This window comes from Mus pahari, chromosome 17 (genome assembly GCF_900095145.1).
Source record: "Mus pahari chromosome 17, PAHARI_EIJ_v1.1, whole genome shotgun sequence".
NCBI classification, from domain to species: Eukaryota; Metazoa; Chordata; class Mammalia; order Rodentia; family Muridae; genus Mus; species Mus pahari.
In genome coordinates this window covers 38,389,338-38,413,540 of record NC_034606.1, presented here as the reverse complement: position 1 = coordinate 38,413,540, position 24,203 = coordinate 38,389,338, and the positions used below count along the sequence as shown (strand labels likewise).

Here is a 24,203-nt window from a genome sequence, read left to right as displayed (position 1 = left end):
TGTTGGTAGGTTTCTGCCATTGTTGTGCCTATTGCAGGTGAGCAGCTATGTATGGCTGCACAGATACTAACTAGTTTACCCCTGAATGAGCCATTACTTTTGTCATCTGCTTCTTGTTCTCCTGTTCTGCTGCACTGATGCCAGTGTCTCTTCCTGGTCTAGCACACTGCCAAACTGATTGCTTGGTTTGATGTTTGACCCAGTGGATTCTCTTTTGATGTATTTTGTATAGCATTCTCTGTAGGTCTTCTTCCTTGGATGTTCTGAATCATTTAGTGTTTCAGAACTAAATTGTAATTCACCAATGGAAAGTATGTCATTAGAACTGGGCTTGTGGATCAGTGCTTTACCTAACACTGGCCCCACAGCAAGCTACTCACACAGTGTGACTTTATGTAGTACCGTCCTTGTTAAGCTTTAATAACATGCCTTTAATATTTTAGAACTATGCCCTCTAAACTGAGTGTGATGGCACACACCACACTTCTAATCTCAGTGACACATGAGAGACTTGAAGCAGTAAAATTGATGCTATATAAGATTTACTCATAAACTTCCTTAGCAAATATTAGGTTACAACATAGAATTTAGCTAAAGGAACACTACCTCTAATTCCATTGGAAGATAAGTAGTACAATTAAGAGATTAGTTAGAAACTGTAAGAAAGAAAATTTTGTGCCATTATTGAATGTTAGACTTGTTGAGAAAGTTTGTGCTAATGTTTATTTACCAAGATTGACCTCTATTAGGCTCCATTCCCGTAACAAGAGACAATCCTGACTTACAACCAGCAATTAGTTGTATCAAATAATCTGACTCAAAGGGGCAGCACAGGGTCACCAGCATTAAGTCCTGTTTTCTGTTGAGTCCCCTTAAGTCCCCTGTGTCTTGCCAGAAAAAGTGTAATTCTTCATTGACAAGACCCTGGGTTGTCAACTATTTGTGGCCCGGGGTCAGGGGTTGGGGGGAGATGGACACCAGTGTACTTAAGAAGTAAGTTGGCAGTATCTTTAATGTGTAAAAATTTCCCATCTTGCAAGACCCAAATAGCCAGACTTACAGTCAAGTCACCTATCTCTGTTTAAATTATTGAGAACATAGCTTGGGGCTCATGACCTGAAAAATATTTAAGGATGATAGCATATGTTAATATATAAGCCTAGGGGCCATATAATAATTGGTAAATATTCTTGTTTGAGGCCAGTTTTCCTTTGGCATTAGGTAGAACCATTTGTGTACTATTATGAAAGAGCCTTTCCTTATCTTTCCTGAGTGTGTGGGGTGAATTCCTACTGGGAAGACACTTCTATAATACTCAGCAAATGAAGGCAGGTATGAAGACTATTAGTTCAAAGCCAGCTTGGGTTCTTAGAGGGAGTTCAAGGCTCGCTTGGGCTATGTGATGATACTTTGTCAACAAACCAACTATAAAAGACCTTTGGTCTTCTGCTTAGAGTTTGTTGTGAATAGCTCCTATTATCATGTCAAGGACCTTGTATTCTATTCTGCCTTCTGCTTATAGCTCCTGTTGTAAGTTATGTGAACATTTGTGCTGGTAATAAGCCATCAATACCTTATAGTACTGCATTGTTCTGTAAATGCTTACATACTATATTTTTAACTTGTATATTTTTGTCAACTATTTAAATATCTGCTCTCATTGAGAATTCAATCTGGCTTCTTGAATTAGACAGGTAGTTTGTGGCAATAGTTCATTCTCCTGTCTTCCTTTATTACTATCTATGGAAGCTGAGTTTTCTCTTACCCTCTCATTTATCTGGTTCTCCTAAAGATGTTGCCACAGTTGGGCATGCCTAAACCTGGAAGGAAGGCCATAGGGCTACTGCATGATGTCCACCAGAGGAATTTTCCCTGACTCTTGAGGCTCTTGAGACTAAGCTGGTAGTTGGGGTCAGAAAAAAATCATATAAGTGCTAGCAGATCCCAGGCACTGAGGACTTCTCCATGGCCTAAGAGCTGTATCTTTCCTTCCCAAAGCCCACACACCTAGCAGACTTTAACCAAGTGCAGACCATCCAGTACTCAAACAGTGAAGACAAAGACAGGAAAGGAATGCTACAACTCAAAATTGCTGGTGCTCCTGAGGTAAGGCACTGTTGCACTTAAAGAATTTGATCAAGAAGAAAGTTTGGGTGAGTGGAGAGGTGGATAAGATGTGGGAGGAGTTGGAAGGGGGGGGGGAACATGATCGAAATATATTGTCTAAAATTTTTTTAAATTTTTTAAGTTAAAATCTAATCCATAGGATAATGTAGAAATGACTTCTCTGGGATAAAGATGAAGTGTTCATTGGTAATTAATCTCACAATTTCCTAATATATAAAGATTAATATTAGTGGTTAAATGTCTTCAGAATAGGAGAGGACCAGATTTGAAAAACCAAACTATTGCTGTAAGTATAATCAGAGACCACTCTGAAACATCAAGGAAGCCAGTTAGAATTGTGTTGGAAGATTCCCTGGGCAGTAGCTATGATAATAGCAACTGCAACAGTGTGATAAAAATAAGCAGGCAGGGCACAGTAGCCACTGTGCCTTCTGGATCCCAGGCCAGCTCTCAGCATGGGCCACAGAACAAGATCCCATCTCTAAACACCAATAAAGAAAAAAGAAAGTGATAAGTGGCGGACAAGAGAACTGCTGATCTACACAAGACTCTGGGCTCCAGACAGGGCCTGTTGAAGAGCGGTTGGAGCCATTATGTAGGCAACTTTGCTTCTGGCTCAGCTCTCCTCACTAGGCTGTGTCACCCATGCCCTGCTCTGTGATTCCAAGTCACAGACATCTAGAAACTCTTAAGCAGATGAGCAAATTCTGACTTGGAGTATAGAAAACTTGTTGCAAATGAGCTTCCTGCTGAGATCCTGGAGTATTGCTCAAGCTTGTCTGTCCCACAAGTAATTTTAGGATTGACAAGTGAGAGAAGCAAGCTGTTCATTTGGAACAAGTGCACCAGGACACACTTGGATGTGAAAGCAAAATACAGACACTTAGAAATAGGTTTTTAGGAAGTTTGCCAAAAACTTCCTGAAGCTTGCATCATATGAGACGACATGTTAGCCTTTGGGCTAACATGCTATGAATGCAGAAAAGGCGGGAATTTTACCAATTTGCTCTAATGATAGAAAATTAAGATACGATTAATAAAATGTTATTGTATATTAGTCTCTGGCATAAGCTGTTGCCTGAATTCCTAGTGTGTCCAAGGGTCCAGACATTCTGAAGACTATATTTTGCTGACTTCTTTTGTAAAAGTGAGATTCTGTTTCAGTACTTTTTATCTTATGCATCCAAGGAATGATGGTCTTAAATACCAAACTTCCATTTTCACTTAAATCTGGCAAATGTTTCATTCCTACTCCTCTTTATTCAAGTGTATGCAGAGTTGTGATGTCAGAGTGCAGCTGTCCCTTTGATTACTGGGAAGAACAATAACGCCTCTTTCTAATGTTCTTTCTCGTTAGCCTCTGACAGTGACGGCACCATCCCTAACCATTGCAGAGAACATGGCCGACCTGATCGATGGATACTGCCGGCTGGTAAATGGAGCCACACAATCCTTCATCATCAGACCCCAGAAAGGTGAGATTCTGTTTTCATTTCTGCTGTACTGGTAGACAAGCTCACCCCAGCTGCCAGTTCTGACCTTGCTAACACTGTAAATGTGAAGGCCTGATGCCTTGTTGCAACCTGGATGCTTGTTTGTATAGGGACAGTGGTCCACAGCACAGCACACAGACTCAAGGCTGGGCTGAAGCACACTGACAGTACAGGACTTTGAGTAACCCTTAGAGTAGCTCCGAGTTACCCTTGGTTCTTTCAGCTGTGGAGATTATCTTCCCAGTTCTTTTTCAAGTGCCCTTTGTAGTTCAGGTTGAAGTTTCTATCCTGTTGTGTTTTTCCCCCTTTACAATTAAAAAGCTTAGAGTAGGTGAAGAACAAAATTCTATGGCAATATATGAAATTAAAGATTTGAGTGAATAAACATATCCTAGAAATGGGGCTCATGTCTCCTCATGAGGAAGAGCTTTGTAAGTATAGTTCAAAGGACAAGGTTATACTGAGAATATGGATTTCTGAAGTATCTTTGGAAGCATTCTGAATGCATCTGTGGAATGCAGGGAAAGCCTAGACTTTGTTAGGATACTAGTTCCTCCAGTATTCTTCCTTTACCATAAAGCACTCTGAGAGCTAGCTCAGGGCCAGGTAAGGGTGTGATGTGAAAAGGGAAGGGTGAACAGTTTATGACAGTGTGCTCTTAGGGGCTCATAAATTTCAGGGGGTCAAGCAGAGTACAGGGTTCCAGAAAGATCCCTATAAGGGGTAAGGATGGACCTGGATGGTAAGGAAGGAAGGTTTCTGCTGAATTCCTTTGCAGCTACATACATTGTACCATTGTACTTTCTGCATAGATTCTGGGTGTTACTAGTTGTAAACCATTTTATCAAAGACCTTGGGCAAGGCAACTAGACTTGTATTTTAAGAGCTCCTTGATTTTTAAGTCATTTGGGAAGACTGTGTTTTATCAATCCTTGCATTATGGCTTTATTAGGGCTTGGCATATCTTTCCATGTGAAGACAATACCCAGTTATGTTTGTTATAAGTTTTGTATGGAAACCCATAATAGCCTAAAGTAGAATCAGTGTGATGACATTGGCTATAAGGGACTGTCACTGAACACCAGAATAAGGCTTCTCCTCCTTCCTGGACTTACCTTCATACTCTCCTTTAAAGGAGTTGCTCATGTCTCTTTCCTTTTTCTTCCCAGAAGGTGAACGGGCGTTGCCATCAATACCAAAGTAAGTGCTCCATTTGTGCATTTTCTTCTTTTTTTAAAGAGTTATTTATTTATTATATGTAAGTACACTGTAGCTGTCTTCAGACACTCCAGAAGAGGGCATCAGATCTTGTTACGGATGGTTGTGAGCCACCATGTGGTNTACACTGTAGCTGTCTTCAGACACTCCAGAAGAGGGCATCAGATCTTGTTACGGATGGTTGTGAGCCACCATGTGGTTGCTGGGATTTGAACTCCGAACCTTGGGAAGAGCAGTCGGGTGCTCTTACCCACTGAGCCATCTCACCAGCCCGTGCATTTTCTTATTCGGCTTTGTTAGAAACTTTGAGATAACCATTGGACTTTATTGTCTGTTTTTCTGAAAAATTAAATCTCTACATATATTCAAGGACTATGAAAACATGTTTCCAAATATAAATCAAATAAGTTGTAAGTTATATATGAAATGTATATTTAATCAGGAAGTTTCAAAATTGGTTTTCCCCTTATTTCAAGTCTGTTAAGGGATCTAGAGATGTTTATGGTAATAATAGGCTTAGACATTCACTTTATCACTTGCTTAGAAATGTGAAAATAGGCATTCTCTTTTACAATTAGGAAAATGAAAAAGATGTGATGGGAGGTTTACTGTTAATGTTACATATTCCATAAGAGAAATGTTGATCTTTAATGTAATTAAAGAAATGAAATAGCAATGCAAAAAATTACATTATTACTTCTGTATTCCTAGTCATCATGCTAAAAACTGGGGGTCAAGCCATAAAGGTAAAAATCTAGCTGTTCAGATAAACAGGTAACTGAACACTAGAAACTGTCAATTCTTAGATACTTAAGAAGCAGTGGAGATGTGGAAGCCTGGGACAAGGAGTGCTAACCCTGGGCTTGTCTTCATTCTGTCTGTGCCTGTTCTCTGTAGCCACATCTGCTGGCTCTCCTTGGTAAATGTATCTGATGTCTGCTCTAGCAGCCTCCTACCATTCCTCTCCTGTCCTCACAGTTAACCTCGCCTCTCAGGGCTATTCTAGTAGGTGCTTTATTGAGGACCTCAGGCCCAGAGGTGTATCAGAGTCAGAAAAGTATGACTTGCTACAGAATATGGAAGGATCTAGGCAGTGTCCAAGAAAGCCAAAGAGAACATTTCTAAGAGTCCCATAGGACACACTGAGATCTCAAGCAGTACATGGTAGCAGAGTGTATAAAGGCTTGTCCATGAGGACTTGATGCTAAGTTGTTTGGGGAGCTGGTTAGGAATGTACCTTTTATCAACTCTGTCCTGCACACCTATTGAGTCTGCGTGTCTTCCTCAGCCCCTCATTAAATCGTCCTAAATAAAGATCTTTTCTGACATGTGACCTTGCTGACACTTCTAGCCTCAATTTTGATGTTCCTCGTAGTCTCTTCTAAATTATACTTGTTCAATTTCTCTATCAACTGTCTCCAACTCTCCTTCAGGCCTTTCTCTTCTACATCACTTTCGGAAATACAGGCCTCTGAGCCAGGAGGGCATACCATTGCATTTGCCTATGACCAGATGGTCAGTAGGTAACCACATTTTGGAAAATAGCTGCTTGTCTTGTCTTCATGCGCCTGACAGTCGCCTACCTCTCTGATAGCCACATTCTGTGGAATCATGGATATGTGGGCGAGCAGGAATTGGAGAAGTAGTTTTCTCTCAGGGTCTGTTCTCTGTCCCTTTTTGGGGCAACAGCTTATGCTTTCTTAGAGTTTCTGCAGCTAAAACGTAAGGAATTGTTTTGATCTGGCCATATAGTAATTATGAACATGAGTGTAAAACATGAACAAAGGAGGCACAGGCCTTACAGCAACCAGACTCTAATGCTGCATTTTCCATAGTAGTGACAAGGCAAGCACGTGAGAAAGCTGATGGGCAGGGACCCGGTGTTGTGGCTATAGAATAAGAAACAAGAAGTGTGGTTTACTCAGTAACACTATGCCCTGCCTGCTAGTGAGTGGAGTTGATACACAGTGTGGTAGCCATGTTGCTTCAGTGGAAGAGAAACCTCTGATTTGTGAGACAGTAACTTCAGTTTTTATAATAAAGATAGATTTCAAGTATTTGTTTAATTTAGTAAAAGATAATAAATTATATGATCCTGTACTGTGGTTTTTGATTGCACAAGTTATGCAGTTTTATATAAAGTATTTCTGGCTGTAAAAGAAAAGATATTTTGTTAAGTTCTGATATTTGTTTTGGTATAAACCCTGTATTCTAAGAAAATTTTCCATTTGGTACTTGTATAGTAAATGCTTATGGAATAGGAAGAGGTTTTCCTTATGAGTAAAAGCCAAGGAAATAGCTGAAAAATATAAAACTTCTATTTTTAAAAGATGTATTATCATTATCTGTATTGTATGATTGCATGTACATATGATTGGAAAACCACATATCACACATTGCCAACATGGAAATCAAAGGATAACTTTGTGAAGTCAGTCCTCTGTCTCCTTTCACCTTACATAGATTCTAGGTGCCAAATTCAGGCTGCAAGGCTTGCAGTGTGCGCTCCCTTACTTGCTGAGCCATTTTCTCAGCCAGTGAGAGATCTTTCTTCCTGTGTTTGGTGCTTTCCAAAAATTTTAAACTATGCTTTTTTTTTTTTTTTTTTTTTTTTTTAAGATTTATTTATTATTATACTTAAGTACACTGTAGTTGTCTTCAGACACACCAGAAGAGGGCATCAGATCTCATTATGAATGGTTGTGAGCCACCATGTGGTTGCTGGGATTTGAACTCAGAACCCTTGGAAGAGCAGTCAGTGCTCTTAACCACAGAGCCATCTCGCCAGCCCCCTTGGTTTTTTTTTTTTAAGTGTCACTAAACTTTTTTCAATCTATTGAATATCAGATATTATACAATAGCAACGTATACACATACTTTTTAACTTTTTTTACATGTTATACTTAGATTTAGAAGGTTAAAATGCTACTATACATTTTAAATTAGTTTTTATTTTGTACATTCATTAGTGTGCTTATGTATGTATGTATGTGCATACACACATATACATACATATCTGTAAGTACACACATGCCCCAGTGTTGCACTTGTATCCAACAGAATATAATCTTGTCAGAATCCATTCTATACTTTTACCATGTGGCTTCAGGGAGCAGACTCAAATAGTCAGGCTTGGTGACGAGAACTTTTACCTGTTGAATTTTCTTGCTGACCCTTAACTTATGATTTAAATAGAAAAATTTAGTGTTTGTTGCATGGTTCTTTATAACTTTTGAACAATTATTTACAGTCTAGTGTTTAAGCCCTTTTATAGCCTTTACATTGCACATTACATAGTATTATATAAATAGCGCTAAGTGACCTTTGTAAAGCAGCTTAGTCCAGGCACATCTGTCCTTCTTCATTTGTCTGTTTTTAAATTGATTAATTAGCTGATTGGATATCCCTCCCTCCCTCCCTCCACTGATTGATTTATACTTGTGGTACTGGGGATGAATTCCAGAGCCTCAAATGTGCTAAACAAGTGCTCTGTCATTGAGCTACATCTTTAGTCCAATTGTCTGTTTTAATGGTCTTAGAAGCATTAACACAACCTGTCCATACTCAGTGTCTTTTGTAAAGACTCCCGTTATAAAAATCAAACCACCGGTCTAGAACATGACCTTTCAGGAATGGTGCTGGCCTTCCTGATCTGAGGCAGATGCAGATTTCTGTTTGACAAGGGCGGGTGTTTAGTCCTGGTAAGGACAGTACTTACACTTTATCTGTTCTGTTGCAGGTTGGCCAACAGTGAAAAGCAAGGCATGCGGACACATGCAGTCTCTGTGTCAGGTAAGGATCTTCAGGTAGAGACCTTGAATAATAAGCTGTGAGGAGGAGGAGGATGTAGATGCTACTCTGTTCAGTTCATCTGCTTAGAAAGCACCTGTGTGGTTTTACTATTGTGAAGTAGCTATCCATGTGAACTTTACTCTAGATGCTGCCTGTGACTCTGTTACTCATTAAAGTACACAGGGCTCCATATTGTTTCAATGCCATGTTGTGTTTAGAATGAAACCTTAGCTTTTGAAGTTGTCGTTATGATTTATCTTTATTGAGTTTAGCAGGATTAACAGAATACACTTTATATTGTGTGTTTGAAGACATACGTGATTTTTTTAAAAATGATTTTCTTCTTTCACAGTCAACATAATGGTTATTTAATACAGTCAAGGTATTATATAACCATTATCTTAACTCTTTTGGTATGGTGACTTTCATGTTATGTTTTCAAAGTGTATGTGCTCCCTTTTTCTTATCTAAACATGTGGAAAATAAAAGAATTTTAGGGAGGGGCAGAAAAAGGCACCTTCTAAGGGCCCCAGCTGTATATCTTAATATACATTATACCCTACTGTCATACATGTACATAATTCCACATGCGTATATGTTACTGTACACTATCTGTTCTCAGCTATGTGTGTGAACATAAACGTTATATTTCTAAAATAAAACCTCCTGGTGTATTCATTACATGACAGATGAGACTTAATTCCTGTTCATTTGTTTTGAGTCAGTTTTTCTTGAAATTTAATTTGTATTTTTGCCCAGTTGTTCCCAGATCTTCTTTTGGTACCCAACATAATAGTGTATCTGTTTGTTCTCTTCCTTACCCACAAACATCCCACAAACCTTCACTCCAGAGGTGTTTGTGACAGACACCTGGCAGAGTCATTCTGTTAGTGGACAACACTATCAATGCTTTGATAGCCTAGAGCCAACAGCTACTTCTTGGCAGAGTACAGAGAAGCTCTTGGTTCTGGATTTGGTCTTACTGGACAGTTTCAGGGCTACTGCATGTTCTCTGTTATTTGAGAGCCTAAACCATGACTTGGGAGTAAATCTCGAGTGTTAGGTTTGCTGGATGTCATCAGCCTTTTTGTAGAGTTCTTATTCAGCTTGTGGAAAGAAGCCATCTAAGCCTCCAAGGGTGATTCTTCAGTGTTGTTTACAGGATAGAGAAGGGTGAGTTTTGAGCAGCACTTATCATTCAGGCAGTAAAATGTATATGCCCCATGGAAAGGCAGCTGCAGGTGAAGCCTAGGAACTGATGGCTATGTTTGCCACAACCTCTGCAGTTGCTCAGATACAAGAATGAGCTCAGACTTCCCTTGTGCCTGGGAGTTTCGTTCTGCTACTTACCTTTGGGGGTTACATAGGTCCTAGGCCCTATGGCTCTTCTATCTTCTTTCTTCACGTTGGTGCTTCGGTTCCCTTCAGCAGTTGGTCAGCATCAAAGCTCTGCATTTTACTTCCCTGCCAGCCCCTCCTATTTGACACCTTCTGACCAGAAAGAAAAAGTTGGCCATTTGTTGTTATTTAAAACAAACCTTACTTTGTAGCTCAGGCTGGCCTGAAGTTGTTGATGTTCTTACTGATTCCTAAATGCTAAGGTTATTGGTGTGCACTGCCACGCCTAAGTTTGGTTTTTCGAGACAGGGTTTCTCTGTGTAGTCCTGGCTGTCCTGGAACTCACTTTGTAGACCAGGCTGGCCTCGAACTCAGAAATCCGCCTGCCTCTGCCTCCCGAGTGCTGGGATTAAAGGTGTGAGCCAACTCATGAACTTCTAACAGACTGCTGAGATCGTATACAGATGATGAAACTAAAGGCTAAGAGGTTACAAAATTTGCTGAAGATACACAGGGAGCAAAATAGAGTTATTGTGCAAACTTGGATAAAAACCTCAGAGTCTGTTTTAATTTCTTGAGATTCCTGGTGTGTCTAAGGAGGGATTGTGTTTCTGTCTCTGATTTATTTCTTTCAGAAAAATTCTTAGTAAAAATCCTGTGCTTACCAGATGACACTAAGACTCAATCAGAGGCTGTCATGTCACCCCTTGGCCTAGGCCTGCCTTTCCCCTCTCTCCCTTTTCCTTGGCTGTGTTTCTCATTCACATTATGCTGAGGATTGTGGTCACTCTCTTCTGTTTTGTTCTTTCCTTCCTTACACAAAACCTTTCTATCCCTAAAAACTGACAGGCAGTACTTCGGTACTGGACCAGGCAGAGAGGAGTGCTCAGTGTCCAGGGGTGATCAGTGACGACAGCTGGTATTTTTAGCCCCGTTAGTCCTGTTGATCAGACCATCTACTACTTGCTTATAAATCCTGTCTTCACAGACTGTAAAGCAGTGACCATCTAGCTTGAAGCCTGTCCACAGTGAGTCCAAGTGCTAGTCTGGCATCCCTGGGAATGTTTTTGTTAGTTTGTTACAGTTGATGGTGTTGTGCTATAATCGTATCCCAAGATTATTTCTTGACTTTGCTGTCTTGTTTCTGATGTGTGTTGAGATGCTGATCCTCTGGACTAAATTGTTCGTGTTGAACCTGTGGTCTTCTATATCTGCTACCACAATGAGCCTGTTTTGTGCAGGCCAGTGGATTGGGCTATGCTCTGTGTGGTCACTTTCCTGTTACACCCTACCTCACTTATCTATGACGTGTCCTACCAGGTGGACATGAATACATTCAGCAAATGCTTGCTGTGTGGGTGCCTTAGGTTGGTTGTTGAAGGGTTGACCTTTGAAATTTCAACTATTCCACTACAGAAATGAGATTGACAGAGTCTCACAAAGACATCTACTAGAGTAATGGTTCCTGAGGCATGTTATTCTTAGAGTTAACAAGAATTTTTAAAAAGAACAAAAACAAAATAATTGTTTTAATGCCTTTTGTGAGTTCAGGTAGACCTTGAGCCCAGCCTATAAGACCAGTACCCAGGCTGTCTTCAGGGGTCTGTTAGCATACTCTAAGTGAAGACCAGTGAAACAGAGTTGGTGTTAGGACACTTCCCAGAACTTAGAGTAAAGTTGTTTTCAAGTATTTTGAAGGTTTAACTGTGTTTGGTTTTGTGTGTGTGTGTGTGTGTGTGTGTGTGTGTGTGTGTGTGTGTGTGTGTGTGTTTGGGTTCTCTAAGAATAAGCAGGCCCTTGAATGAATGTGTGTGTGTGTGTTTGGGTTCTCTAAGAATAAGCAGGCCCTTGAATGAATGTCCAAACTCAGCTATGAGTAGAAATCCATGATGGCTGCCATTATGTTACTTTGTAGCCCTTATTCAATGTTAGACCATGCAAAACCAAACTATAAATTATAAATTACCTCTTTTATATATGTCTATGGAAATGACTGCAGTGGTGTAATTTTAATCTGGCAGAGGTATTTGTTTTGATTTTATTGACCTCTCTGTGCTTAAAGGACAAATATAGTACTTTTAGACAACTTATTTGTAGTATTATTGTACATGTAAAATGTTTATAACAGATTGTTTTGGTTATTATTTTACTACACATAATTCTATTTATATAGGGTTTCTTTTAGTTATATTGAGTTAGTGACTAAAATTATTCTATCAAGAAAACATTTAGCAAAATAAATGTTATTTGTATCAGTTTGCGTCATTTCAAATCCTAGAACATCTCAAATATGATTGAGTGGTTTTTATACAGGTCTCAGAAATGTGTACAGGTCTGGAGGAGTTGATAATCATTTCTGCATCTCTTTCCTTGTGAACTCATGGACATGAGTCTATTGTCCATTGATTGCTTTGCTGCTGCTTAGCAAATACATACATGCTTAGGAATTATGCCTGACGTATCTACAATACTGTCTTGTTTATTAATACCCCTGCTTTGGAGATGAGGAAACCACCCTTCTCTGCACTTATGTGGCTTGGCCAGGTTCGTGTAGTAGCGAGTAATAGAAAGCCCACTGTGGGGCTGCTGAGATGGCTCAGTGGATAAGAGCACCAACTAATCTTCCAAAAGTCCTGAGTTCAATTACCAGCAACCGCATGGTGGTTCACATGCACCCGTAATGAGTGCACCTGAAGACAACTTCAGTGCACTTACTTATAATAATAAATGTGCAGAGCCGACTAGAGCGAGCAGAGGTCCTAAAGTCAATTCCCAGCAACCACATGAAGACTCACAACTGCAGTGTACTCATATACATAAAATAAATAAAATCTTTAAAAAAAGAAAGCCCACTGTAAGCCTAGAACTTGAACTCCAGGAATTCATTCTCTTCTCATTAGATGCCATTGATCATTGCAGAATCTTTATGTGTACAGGGAGTGATATTTTAGCATGTGGTTTCATTATAGCAATTTTCTCCATTCAACAGTACAATAATAAAGTACTGTCTTTTCTGTTTGATTTCAAAAGTCTGCCTTTTGTTCACTTTGAAAGAGCAATTTATACCTAATTTTACTATGTAGTTTTCCACTGTAACAGTGCCATGCCTTCCAAAGTTGTCTATTCTATTGCAAAAATGTCGTTTCTCTCCCTCACCCCCTTTTGAAATGGTGTCTCATCTTATGCCGCCCAGCTTGGCTTAGAACTTAACTGTGATCCTCCTTTGTAAGCAAGCATTCCTAGTACTGGGATTACAGGCATGTGCCACTGTGGCTCTGAATGCTTGTTTTAAACACTGTTCAGAATATTGCTAACTATTGCAAAAGAAGTTCATTTGCAGCTAGCTGTAGTGATGTACTTGGCACTCAGCAGTTGGGAGTTAGAAGCAGGTAGATCTCTGAGTTCAAGGCCAGCCTGGAATTACAGAATGAGTTCCAGGACAGTCAGGGATACACAGAGAAACCTTGTCTTAAAAAACAAACAAATAAAAGCAAAACAAAAGAGCCAAATGTGGTGACACACATCTAAAAATCTCAGTTTTTTTAGGAAGTTGAAGCAGGAGACTTACAAGTTTAAAGCCAGCCTCTGCAAGAAGCCTAAGTGAGGTTGTATGAACTTTTTTAAGAGATGGAGATAGTGGTAGACCACTTACCTGCCATGTGCAGGCCTTGTTCAATCCCTGATACTACTTGAGAAAAGTTCATTGTTGTAAATTATGTTCTTTAGGATGCATTGCTGGTGATAATGTACAGAGTGATAGGCATTGACTATTTTAAACATACTCTGAGCACCTGGAAAACTAGGAATTATTCTAGTCTTAGTGGTCACAATAAACATGTCTGATCTGGCAGTTGAGTTTAGGAGGAACGATACAGCATTAAGAATCTTCAATGTCTCTGGTATCTAGAGCCACTCTGGCTGGTGATGGTGCACACAGATAAGGGCAAGAGAGATAAGAATAGTCCATCAGTGTTGCTTCTTGACCATGCTCCCATCCTGATGTCATTAGAATTCAGCTTGCAGTCAGTAAGATTTGAGAGTGCTCTTAATCACACTGTCTTCTTCTGTGGTTCCTGAGAGGTCTCAAGTGCTCAGAGGTCACAGGAAATCCCAGCATTGTAAGTTGAGAAATAGTGTCCTATGAGAGGGACAGAGATGGAGACTTCTTCTCCTTCCCCTGGCATTGAACTCCTTGTTTTCATTTGTGGGAGGTGGTGCAGGACTGTAGGCCTTCCTGAGCTACTTTCCCATTCAAAAAGGCTAGACAATGAGGACTTCTGTCTTTACAAGTAGTCCTTGTGGATCTGCCTCTTCAGCCCTGTGGGGTTTGTTTCTTGTCTTTCCCAACAGCCTTCATACCAGGGGGGAAATGAAATGCTATACCAGAGTATTTTAAACAAAAATAAATTTTTCACTCTACCAAAGTGTGTTTTTTAGAATAAGCAGTGTTTAAGTATTCTTGGTTCACAAACCTTAGCCTTCTGGCTAAACTGATGAGAACAATGATTAAATAAGATCCAATATAGATTACAAGAAACCTATGCACCATCTCGCTAATTATCAAACAAGTACTGTTAATATGGAAGAACAGGAAAAATGAATTCCACCTGAGAGCTTCGAAATTGATAGTAACTGCATAGTAATTATGGGTTAAATTCAGACTTTGTGATGCAAGATAAGCCATAGGTCAATAGACAATATCAAATTCTTACTGTGTCTTTTGCCTTTGAGGAATTTCTTTAAGTAGTTTATCATCGAGTCTATCAAGTATATACAAAAGAAAGGACAGCATTGTGAATTGATTTTCTACATACTCATCACCCAGAATCAGCAGCCAAAAGCTTACAACCGGTTTCATGTTAGCTTTGCCTCCAGCTCTTACATATGCCTTTAATCCTGTTATTATTCCAAAGCAAATGGTTTTCATGCTCCTTCCCCTCTAAATATAAAAATGTTAACAGGTATCAGTGTGTTTAAATGCCGTGTCTTCCATCTTTCTGCTCAGTTTTATGCAGATAATATTGAAACAAGATATCCTTGTCCAGTTTCCTCCCTGCTACTTCTGTCGGTCAGCCAGGCCTTTGTAATGTTCTAGTTTTAATTTTGTTAGTGTAATAAAATTCGCTGGCTAAAAGTAGTTAAGGCTTTTATGTGTGTATTTGTTTATTTATTGACTTAAACTTCCAAATTACAATAATAAAGGCAAGTTAGGCTAGGAGCTCAAGCAGAAACCATGGAGGGATGCTGCCTGCTGGCTTGCTTATGCCCATGTTCACCTTACTCCATAACAAGTCCCAGGCTTGCCAATGCTACATTGTGAGACACTGTCACCAAAAATAAATAAATGAAAATTGTTCATTGGTATGTGGCCCAGTCAGTTTCAAACCTGACCTCTGTAATGCACTCTGACAGAAAAACAGCTTTTTATACATATAGCAGTTTGATTTGTTTGTTTGGTTTTAGAGGCAAGGTCTCACTATGTAATTCTGGCTCTCTTGGAGTTCGCTATGTAAACCAGGCTGGCTTTATCCTCCTGCCTCTGTCTTCAGAGTGCTGGGATTAAAAGCATGCACCACCATGCCCTTGTTGTGAAGGTTAGTTTTATTGTCAGTTTAACACAATATAGAATCACTTGGAAAGAAAGTCATAAAGATTCTTTATATCAACTTGGCATTCTTGTGGAAAACTAACTTGTGTTCATTAAAGTGAGAAGTCAAGCCCATTGTGGGCAGCAATATTCCCTAGATCTGAGTCTTGAATTGTATAGAAATAGAGAGCATGCAAAAATTCGTGTGTCTCTGCTCTTGACTGTATATGAGTATTGCTTCAAGTAGTTCCTGCCTTGACTTCCCACAGGAATGGACTGTAACCTGAAATTCACATAACTCCATAATCAGGAGGTAAAATAAACCTTTCCCCCCCCTAAATTGCCTTTTGTCAGCATAATTTATCACCACAGTGGTACTAGGACAGTATGACGTCCCATCCAAACCCCCTCTTATCACCAGCCCCAGCAGGATTTTCCTCTTGAGGGCTCAATGCCTCTTGGCCACTGGATGCCTCACTTGCTGGCCACTCTTTATGTCAAGAACTCAATACTGAGTGTATGGATCACTTTCCTTTATGGCTTAATTTAGTCTGTGGTCTCTCTGCTTACCACCTGCTCTTAGAAGTTCATTGAGCACCTCATGCCTAGCACATTGGAGCTGAATCCTAGTGCCTTTGCTAAGCCTATGCCTGGACCTCAACCATTCCCTGAGTGGCTTCCTTCTCTCCATTGACCTTCTGCTTCTCCTTCCAGTTCATTACACTGCAGATCCTGATTGTTTACACCTAAGACTTAAGTCCATGGCTTTATTTTGCTTAACACTGTCTCCTATACAGTATGCCTAACTCATGGTAGATGTTCAAAGCATGCAGCAAAAATAATTATCTTCTGTAAGTTAAGAAACCTTATAACTGTTTTTATTGAAGCAGGTTAAACTCAGTATTACTCAAGAAGCACATTTTTAGAACTGCTTCTTTTTCAGTCAAGATAAAGAATATTTACCTGTCTAGAAATAGACTATCTAATAAAGTACTAAGAAAAGCTAGACATGGGCAGTGGTTCTTCTCCAAGGAGTGGAAGCTGTCAGTGTGAGTAAATATAGCTGCTGTCTGATTTCAGACTGCCGGGCTTCTTATGATTTTATTTATTTTTTACCATTCATTCTTAGAGAATGGTTTTAAGAATCATGAGTTTAAAACTTAACATTTTGGGCTGGTGAGATGGCTCAGTGGGTTAGAGCACCCGACTGCTCTTCCGAAGGTCCGGAGTTCAAATCCCAGCAACCACATGGTGGCTCATAACCATCCGTAACAAGAACTGACTCCCTCTTCTGGAGTGTCTGAAGACAGCTACAGTGTACTTACATATGATAATAAATAAATCTTTAAAAAAAACTTCTACTTAAAAAAAAACTTAACATTTTTCTTTTTTCTCACTTTTATTTTATATTGGACTTTTTTTTTTTTTTTTTTTGACATGAGGTCCTATGTAGCCCAGACAGACTTTCATCTCCTGATCCTTCTACCTCCACCTCCAAACTGTGAGATTATAAGCATCTACCTCCATATCTGGCTGCAGACATCCTCTTATGTAGTCAGAGTATATTTCTTAATATCAGGAAATTAATGCTAACAGATGTTGTCATCCATAGCCTATACTAATTCATTGCAGGATTTCCCCCAGTAAGTCTTTGATCTTAATCGTCTCCCTCCTACCTTAGTCCATGATCCACCCAGCACCAAATGGAGCATTTTATTATCTGGCCAGAGCTATTGTATAGGAAGTCTAGAAACTAAGAATGATTTTAGACCAAGCAATCAGTTGATGTAGTCAGTAACTGTCACTGAACTCAAAACATGCCTCTTGAAAAATAATGCAATGTGTACATTTTTGTTCTTCTCGTTTTCCTTCCTAGTGTGTTAATACCGAGATTATTGTTGCCTTCTTTTTTTTTTTTTTAAGATTTATTTATTTTATGCATATGAGTTACACCATCCCTGCCGTCAGACAGATCAGAAGAGAACATCAGGTCCCATTACAGATGGTTGTGAGTCACCATCTTGCTAGGAATTGAACTCAGGACCTCCAGAAGAGCAATCAGTGTTCTTAACCTCTGAGCCATCTCTCCAGCTCTAGATTATTGCCTTCTTGATGGCCAGATTATTTTAACCTTCATTCTTCATGGGCCCACATTCAAGTCAGGACTGTTAGTGATGGCACCATAGTGTGTACCGTCACACTGTGTCTACTTCATTCTGATGTGTGTGCTGTACTGCCATTGCTGTACTGGAGCTACTCTGTGTCTTCACTGCTTCACATAGAGAGTGGATCCCTCACTGATTTAAGCACTGGATGGGCAAAGGAGTGGGTAGATGGTGGCAGCTTTGCAGCTTCTGTAATTGAACATCATCATCATCATCATCATCATCATCATTATCAGTTTATGTTAACATACTCCAGATCTTAACTGCTCATAAAGCTCATAAAGCTCTTACAGTTTTCTAAGACTTCTTCATTTTTGGATAAATGTTAAATGTTGACAAATGTATAGACTGTTCTTGATCCTTAAGTTATTCATTTGTATGTATGTATGTATGTATGTATGTATGTATGTATGTATGTATGTATGTATGTATGTGTTATGAGTTTTCCCACCCCTCTTTTTATTTTTAGTTGTATTATTTGTTACTTGGCTGGCCTGAAGAGCTCCTAGCTGTTTGTTTTTGTTATGGCATGGTTTGTATCTAGTGTTAATCTTTAGTAAAACAATTAGTTCTTTTAAGCTACAAGTCAATGATAGTAGTAAAAGCATTTCAATTTTGTATTTGTTTTTATAGTTTTAAAATTAACTGGTTGTTTTTTTGTATTGAAATAATTTGTTTCTGTTTTTCTCTTTCTTCTCTTGCCTCTTTGTAAAGGAGTCAGTCACTGCCAACATAAAGTTAAGAAAGCTAGGCGCTTTCTCCCTTTGGTCTTCTGTTCTCTTGAACCTCCTCCAACGGGTACTGCACTGCGCTCACACAGGCTTTCCTGTCAACCAAGGCACCTTACAAAACTAACTATAGCTACATGCTTCTAGATTGTCCCAAGCAGTCAATAGCCATACTGAATAGCAATGTGTGTGCTGTCCACTGTCCAGATGGGATAACTTGATGGGGCAGGTTTTGTGTCTCACAATTGACATAATTTATGCCATTGTCTTAACTAGGCAGTCTTTTTGTTGCCCATTTGCTGCTTTTAAGTGCATGACAGAGCAAGAAGTAGCTTCCTGGTGCCATTTCTGTCATGTTGTTTTTCCTACAGGGGTTGTCAAGACCTGTTCTGGTCTTGCAAATTTCCTAATACAGCATGTGGGACACAGTCCATATGAGCCCTGAGTGCCTGCATTCTGTGTTCTGGGAGGCAGGTGTTCAGCACAAATGAGGCAGCTGTGCCATTTGGAGGGTTTTCTAGTAAATCAGTGATTTTTGTTGTAATTATTAAAACAGTTTTTCAAAAATGCTTGAAAATTAGTAGTTTCCTATGAATTCAAATGGGAACCTGAATTGTCATTAAAGCCTTGAGAACTACACTTGCCCTTTATGGTAGTGTGGGCATGGCCTGCATCTATCACTGGGGACTTCAAGTCACTGCCTCATTCAATTCACTGCTTATCATTCTGGTGACCCTTTTGCTTACAGGGTAATGAAGAATTTCTTGTATCTGAAATGATACAAATGCTCCTTAAGGAAAGTGGAAGCTCGTTTAACGTTTAACAATAGAAGACAGTGAAATTACTTTTGCCTACTGTGGTAGAAAGTAATTAAGTTCCACTGTTTTCCTGTGTAACTGTATAATCTGTTGGCAGCTTAAAACTTTGCTTAATGGCTTTCACCTCCAGTAGACACACTAGTAGACCATTTTTTTACCTTGTGAATGAACTTTGGGGTGGTTTTGTTATTTTCTTAAGCTTTGATTTACTTGTCATTTTAATAGTGTGTTTCCTTCTCTTTTCTCCTTCCTTCCTGTCCCTCCTACCCTTTGTTCCCTACTTCTTCCTTTGCATGCTACCTGGATCTGCAGATGAAATTAGTGGGGACGGTAATATTTATTTTCACATTTGTGTTACTGCTGTGAGATAATCATGTGGTGCATGTATAATAACTCTCAATTTATGAATGGGGTACTAAAAGCAAGCACAGTGATCAGTTGTTTAACTGCGATGACAATCAAGGAAGCACTAGCACTATAGTGATTGCTTTTCCATCAGCATTTAATACATTTTAAAATTACTTTTGGTGTTAGGGTTTTTGTCTGCTTTGTGTTGTTCCTGTACACAATTTGGTGTATTAATTCCAGAAGATTAAGTTTTATCAACTAAAATACAGGACAATTATTATTTTTTGTTGTGGTTGAGTGACAGAATACCTTCAATGGAGGTTTTTACTGCTAGATGTGAACCTGCAGAGTATGAGCTCACAGGAACACGAACTCCAGGAAAGAATGTGCTCCTTGTGGAATTGGAAGCCAGTGTGGAGCTTCACTTCTGGGGCGCTCTGTGAAAGTCAGGTGTTAGTACCTGCTACTCTGCAATGTTTCCTGTGCTTCCTGATTACCTGCCAACCCTCCCTCCTTCACTTCATCAGGCTGCATAGTTGACAGATGGAGACATCAACCATTGGAGACTAGAAGTGAGGCTCCAAGCTCTGCCTTCTCCACTGTTCCATTCTGTCAACAGCTGATTTGCAAGTGACCTTAGCAGCCTGCCACCCCATGAGAAAAGGCCCCAGTGGTCATTGTGAGGATGACTGCTATGCCCAGATGCAGACAACTAGAGACAAGCATTGGTTACCACAGATGGGTGCAGTGCAAACATTCATGTGTACTTTCCTCATACTTAAGTTCCTGGTACTGATTAAGCTAGAGCCAAACTATGTTCCATTTTACAAGGACTAACAGAGTCATGGTCTTGGCTGGGGTCCATAAGAAACTAAGGCTCATCTGTTCTAGTGCTGCCTCCTGAGATAACAATGTTTTTAAATGCTTTTAGTAGTTATGGGGGAATTTTAAAAAGAAAATTAGTACTTAGGATGTCAGAATTATGTGAAACTCAAATTAGAATGTCTGTAAGTAAACGGTTTGGTTACAACATAGCTTCACGTATTTGTCAGCTTAGTACCTGTCCACCCCAGGTTGTAGTTTGAACAGCAAAGCCAAGTCCTTGCCACAGGAGTACAGTTGTAAAATATTTCTTTTTGCCTGACCTCTTATGGAAAAAGTATTCTACTTCCTGGTCTAGGTCATGTAGTCGGTTAAGATTTTGAGTAAAATGGCCTTGTGGCTTCTAGAAAAGGCCCTCTTGTGCTAGATAGATAGATAGATAGATAGATAGATAGATAGATAGATAGATAGATAGATATGGTTTCTGCAGAGTTCATTATATGTTAGCCCTGGCAGGATAATACCCTGAGGGTTATTAGTCCTGGATTATCTAAATGAGTTAGCCCCTGTGACGGTATTAGTGCATGGCCTTGATGGTAAAGCACAGATGTAAAGCACATACACATGCATGAGCTACCTTGCAAGCCTCTAGAGCAGCAGGAAAGCCAGTCAGGAAACATTTGTTAGAGTTTTGGGTGCCTACCTGCTCTAGCAGACATGCCTCCTGAGGGTAAGGAAGAGATGGAGGCAGAGCTACCCAATGCATCAGGAATCCCAGTTTCAGTTTCAGAGGGAAATTCTGAGCTCAGGCTTTTGTACATTGCTTTTTCCAACAGACCTAAGGACAGTATCCGCGCTGCACCAGCCATCCCTCACAAACTCTAGGCAGGCCCAGTCATGCAGCTTCAGGGACACATGTGCCAGGGTGTGTGTGACCCTGTGATACCACTGTTTCTGTAGTAGTTTTGTCTCTTTTTACAGTGCTGTAACATGAGAACTTGTCTCTCATTTCTGAGCTATGACCTTCTTTCCTTTCATATTGTAATACTGAAACATAAAAAATTTAAATATTCTAATATTTAGAAGTTCTTGGTTTTATATTTATTTGTATTTTTCCAAGTTATTATATTTCATCCTGTTTTTGAGATAGAGATGTCCAGTCCATGCTGGTGTCCAACTTGGTATGTAACCAAGGATAACATTGAATTTCTAATCTTCCTGCCTTCATCTTCTGAATGCTGATGTTATGGTGTGTGCCACTGTGCCTAGTTTCATGAGATGCTGGGGACTAAACTTGGGGCCTTGTATATGCTAGGTATACTAACTGCGCTATATTCCCGCCCCCCCCTTTTTATTTTATTTTATTTTTGAGGCAAGGTATAGCTTGTGTTGCCCAGGTTGTCCCCAAATGATCCTCCCAACTTAGGCTCAGGCATAACAGGAATAGCAAATATATATATATATATATATATATATATATATATATATATATATCTGACTTTTGAACCTTGAACTCATGGGCCTATGATCCCAAATTTGCCTGCCAAGTTTACAGGTCTAATGAACTTTTCTCTGGAAAATGTGAATGTCTCTGGAGCAAAATTGTGCCTCAAAATACATAGTTTGATAGTCTCAAAGCAGAAGGTTATCAGATCTCACAAGTATAGTTCCAAACACTTTGTGGTGTGTGTGTTTATAATGTAGCTATGGCTATCCTTGAACTCACTATATAGACCAAGCTGGCCTTGAACTCAGTGCTGGAATCAAAGGCATGGGCCACCACACCTTGAAACATTCCAAATACTTTGAAAGATAATAAAAGCTACAACATCTTAGAGCTAAGGACTTATGAGCTATGTTGAGACCCATTAACTTTCTCAGTTTTTGCATGTGAACAAGGGTCAGCTGAGAGCTGTGTGACTAGTCACAGCACTATTCAGTCTTTATCAGTTCAAGGACTTTTTCCTAATCACGTCAAGTAGAAAATATGGGCCCAGGTTCTCCCACGTCCCCCATTTTTTCTTAGATCTCTGAGCTTTTACCTTTTTTGACTTCCTGTGTTGCTCCTGTGATCATCATTCAGGGGGCATTTTCTGGCAGGCCTCCACACTGTCCTACAATCCCTAAAGATAACAAACTCCCTGGTTTCTGTTCCTTCTATAGTGTGCTTTGTTGTGTGTATCAATCCGTAAAGTTCATATACAACTCTCATAAGTCATCAGAGATTTTATGTTGAACTCAAATAACTTTTTAGAAAATATACAAATCCTTTCTCTTTTAGTTTTTGTCTTGGGGGTTTTGTTTTGAGGCAAAGTCTCACTCTATAGCCCAGGCTAGCCTCAAACTCATGAATGATCTTACTGCCTTAACCTCCCAAGTGCTGAGACTTCAGGAGTGAGCTACTATGCCTGACATGTATAGGTCCTTTCTTATGATTTTGTGAACTAACTGAAATGTAAGCGATATTATTTTCCAAAATCCATATTGATGCTAGCCTGCTGTATATAAGTTATTTTCATTTTTTGCTTTCTGAGTTGATTCAAGTTTATGTCCTGGGATGGATAGGGGGCATGGAATGAACTTGTTTTGGAGGTACTTGAGTTAAAGGAAGACTGAAAGGGTCTTCAGACAGGAACTACTTATATTCAGGTCCTAGTGAACAGTAGCATTAGGAGTGCCTGCCATTTTTCAGCCCCTGTCAACATCATTTCCTATCATCATAACCCTACAGGTATATACTGCTCTCTTACACACATAAAGGCATGGCTGTGGCATAGGCAGGTAAACAGACAGGTACAGCATGCCCTGCTGTTTGGTGTCTGTGTGACTCTGCATAATAAGTGTCTCAAGTCCTGGGAATACTAACTGTGTTAGCACTGTGCATTCATCCTCATTGCTTAGCACATAGTTTCTGAGCATGTGCATTGTGTCAGATATTGTGCTTGATGTCGAGGATACTGAGGAGAAAAAGGACACATGGGGACAGTGCTCCAGTAGACTCTGCTCTGGGGAGGTGACATATAGGTGTCAAAGTAGCAAACCAGTATATGGTACTTAAAGAACAACTTCAGAGAATTAAGAATGAGGAATAGGGTTAGTTTAAGGAAAACTTGGAAGCAAGGTATGGTAGCAGAAACCAAAACTAGCTGTGAGCCCACATGAGCCTTTTTTAGCACATAGTAAGACTCAGTTGAGGTCACTGCTATTGGTGTCATCTTCTGTTTCACACCCTTCATTCAGACAGTAGACTCCGGTTACCTGAGAGGATTCACTTTGGCGTGAGCTTGCTGTGGTCTTCTGCTACCCAGGAATTTGTGCTGCAGTGGCTTTGGGGCATTCAGTTTATAGGACAGTGTGATGATTAAGTCTGCTATATTACATAATGAACCCAAAGCAATTGGCAAAGTTCAGTGTGAGTGGTATGTTGCTTCCATAGCTCAATAGGAGTCAACTCCTCCTCACCTGGTCATAGTTTTTAGAGAGCAGCTCCCTCCAGCCTCCAGCTTTTCTTTTATTGACTGACGTACACAAAGCAAAGTGGCAGGACCCAGTAAGGGAGGCAAGAAGAGAGGTTGCATTTCAGATTCATTTTGCATTAGGGGCTGGGGAGATAGCTCACAGGTTAGCACTAACTGCTCTTGTAGAGGATAGGTTTGATTCCCAGCACCTACATGACAACTCACAGCGATTTGTAACTCCAGTTCTAGGATCTGATGCCTTTTTCTGGCCTCTATGGCACCAAACATCTGTATGAAGGCAAAGCATCC

At 39.8% G+C, this 24,203-nt stretch overlaps 1 protein-coding gene across 16 annotated transcripts in view; it reads left to right on the top strand.

Annotated features, from left to right (window-relative positions):
* Ptk2 (protein tyrosine kinase 2) overlaps nt 1–24,203 on the top strand; it is a 203,730-nt gene that overhangs the window by 112,076 nt on the left and 67,451 nt on the right. For 8 of the 16 annotated variants that reach the window (XM_029548052.1, XM_029548062.1, XM_029548059.1 and 5 more), the window contains 6 exons: nt 1,999–2,106; nt 3,485–3,602; nt 4,790–4,820; nt 8,578–8,630; nt 18,435–18,518; nt 19,579–19,596. In XM_029548052.1, the coding sequence (XP_029403912.1) occupies nt 1,999–2,106; nt 3,485–3,602; nt 4,790–4,820; nt 8,578–8,630; nt 18,435–18,518; nt 19,579–19,596 (412 nt within the window). The remainder of the gene's footprint in view (nt 1–1,998; nt 2,107–3,484; nt 3,603–4,789; nt 4,821–8,577; nt 8,631–18,434; nt 18,519–19,578; nt 19,597–24,203) is intronic. The other 8 variants (XM_029548063.1, XM_029548058.1, XM_029548057.1 and 5 more) reach the window with 2 other exon arrangements.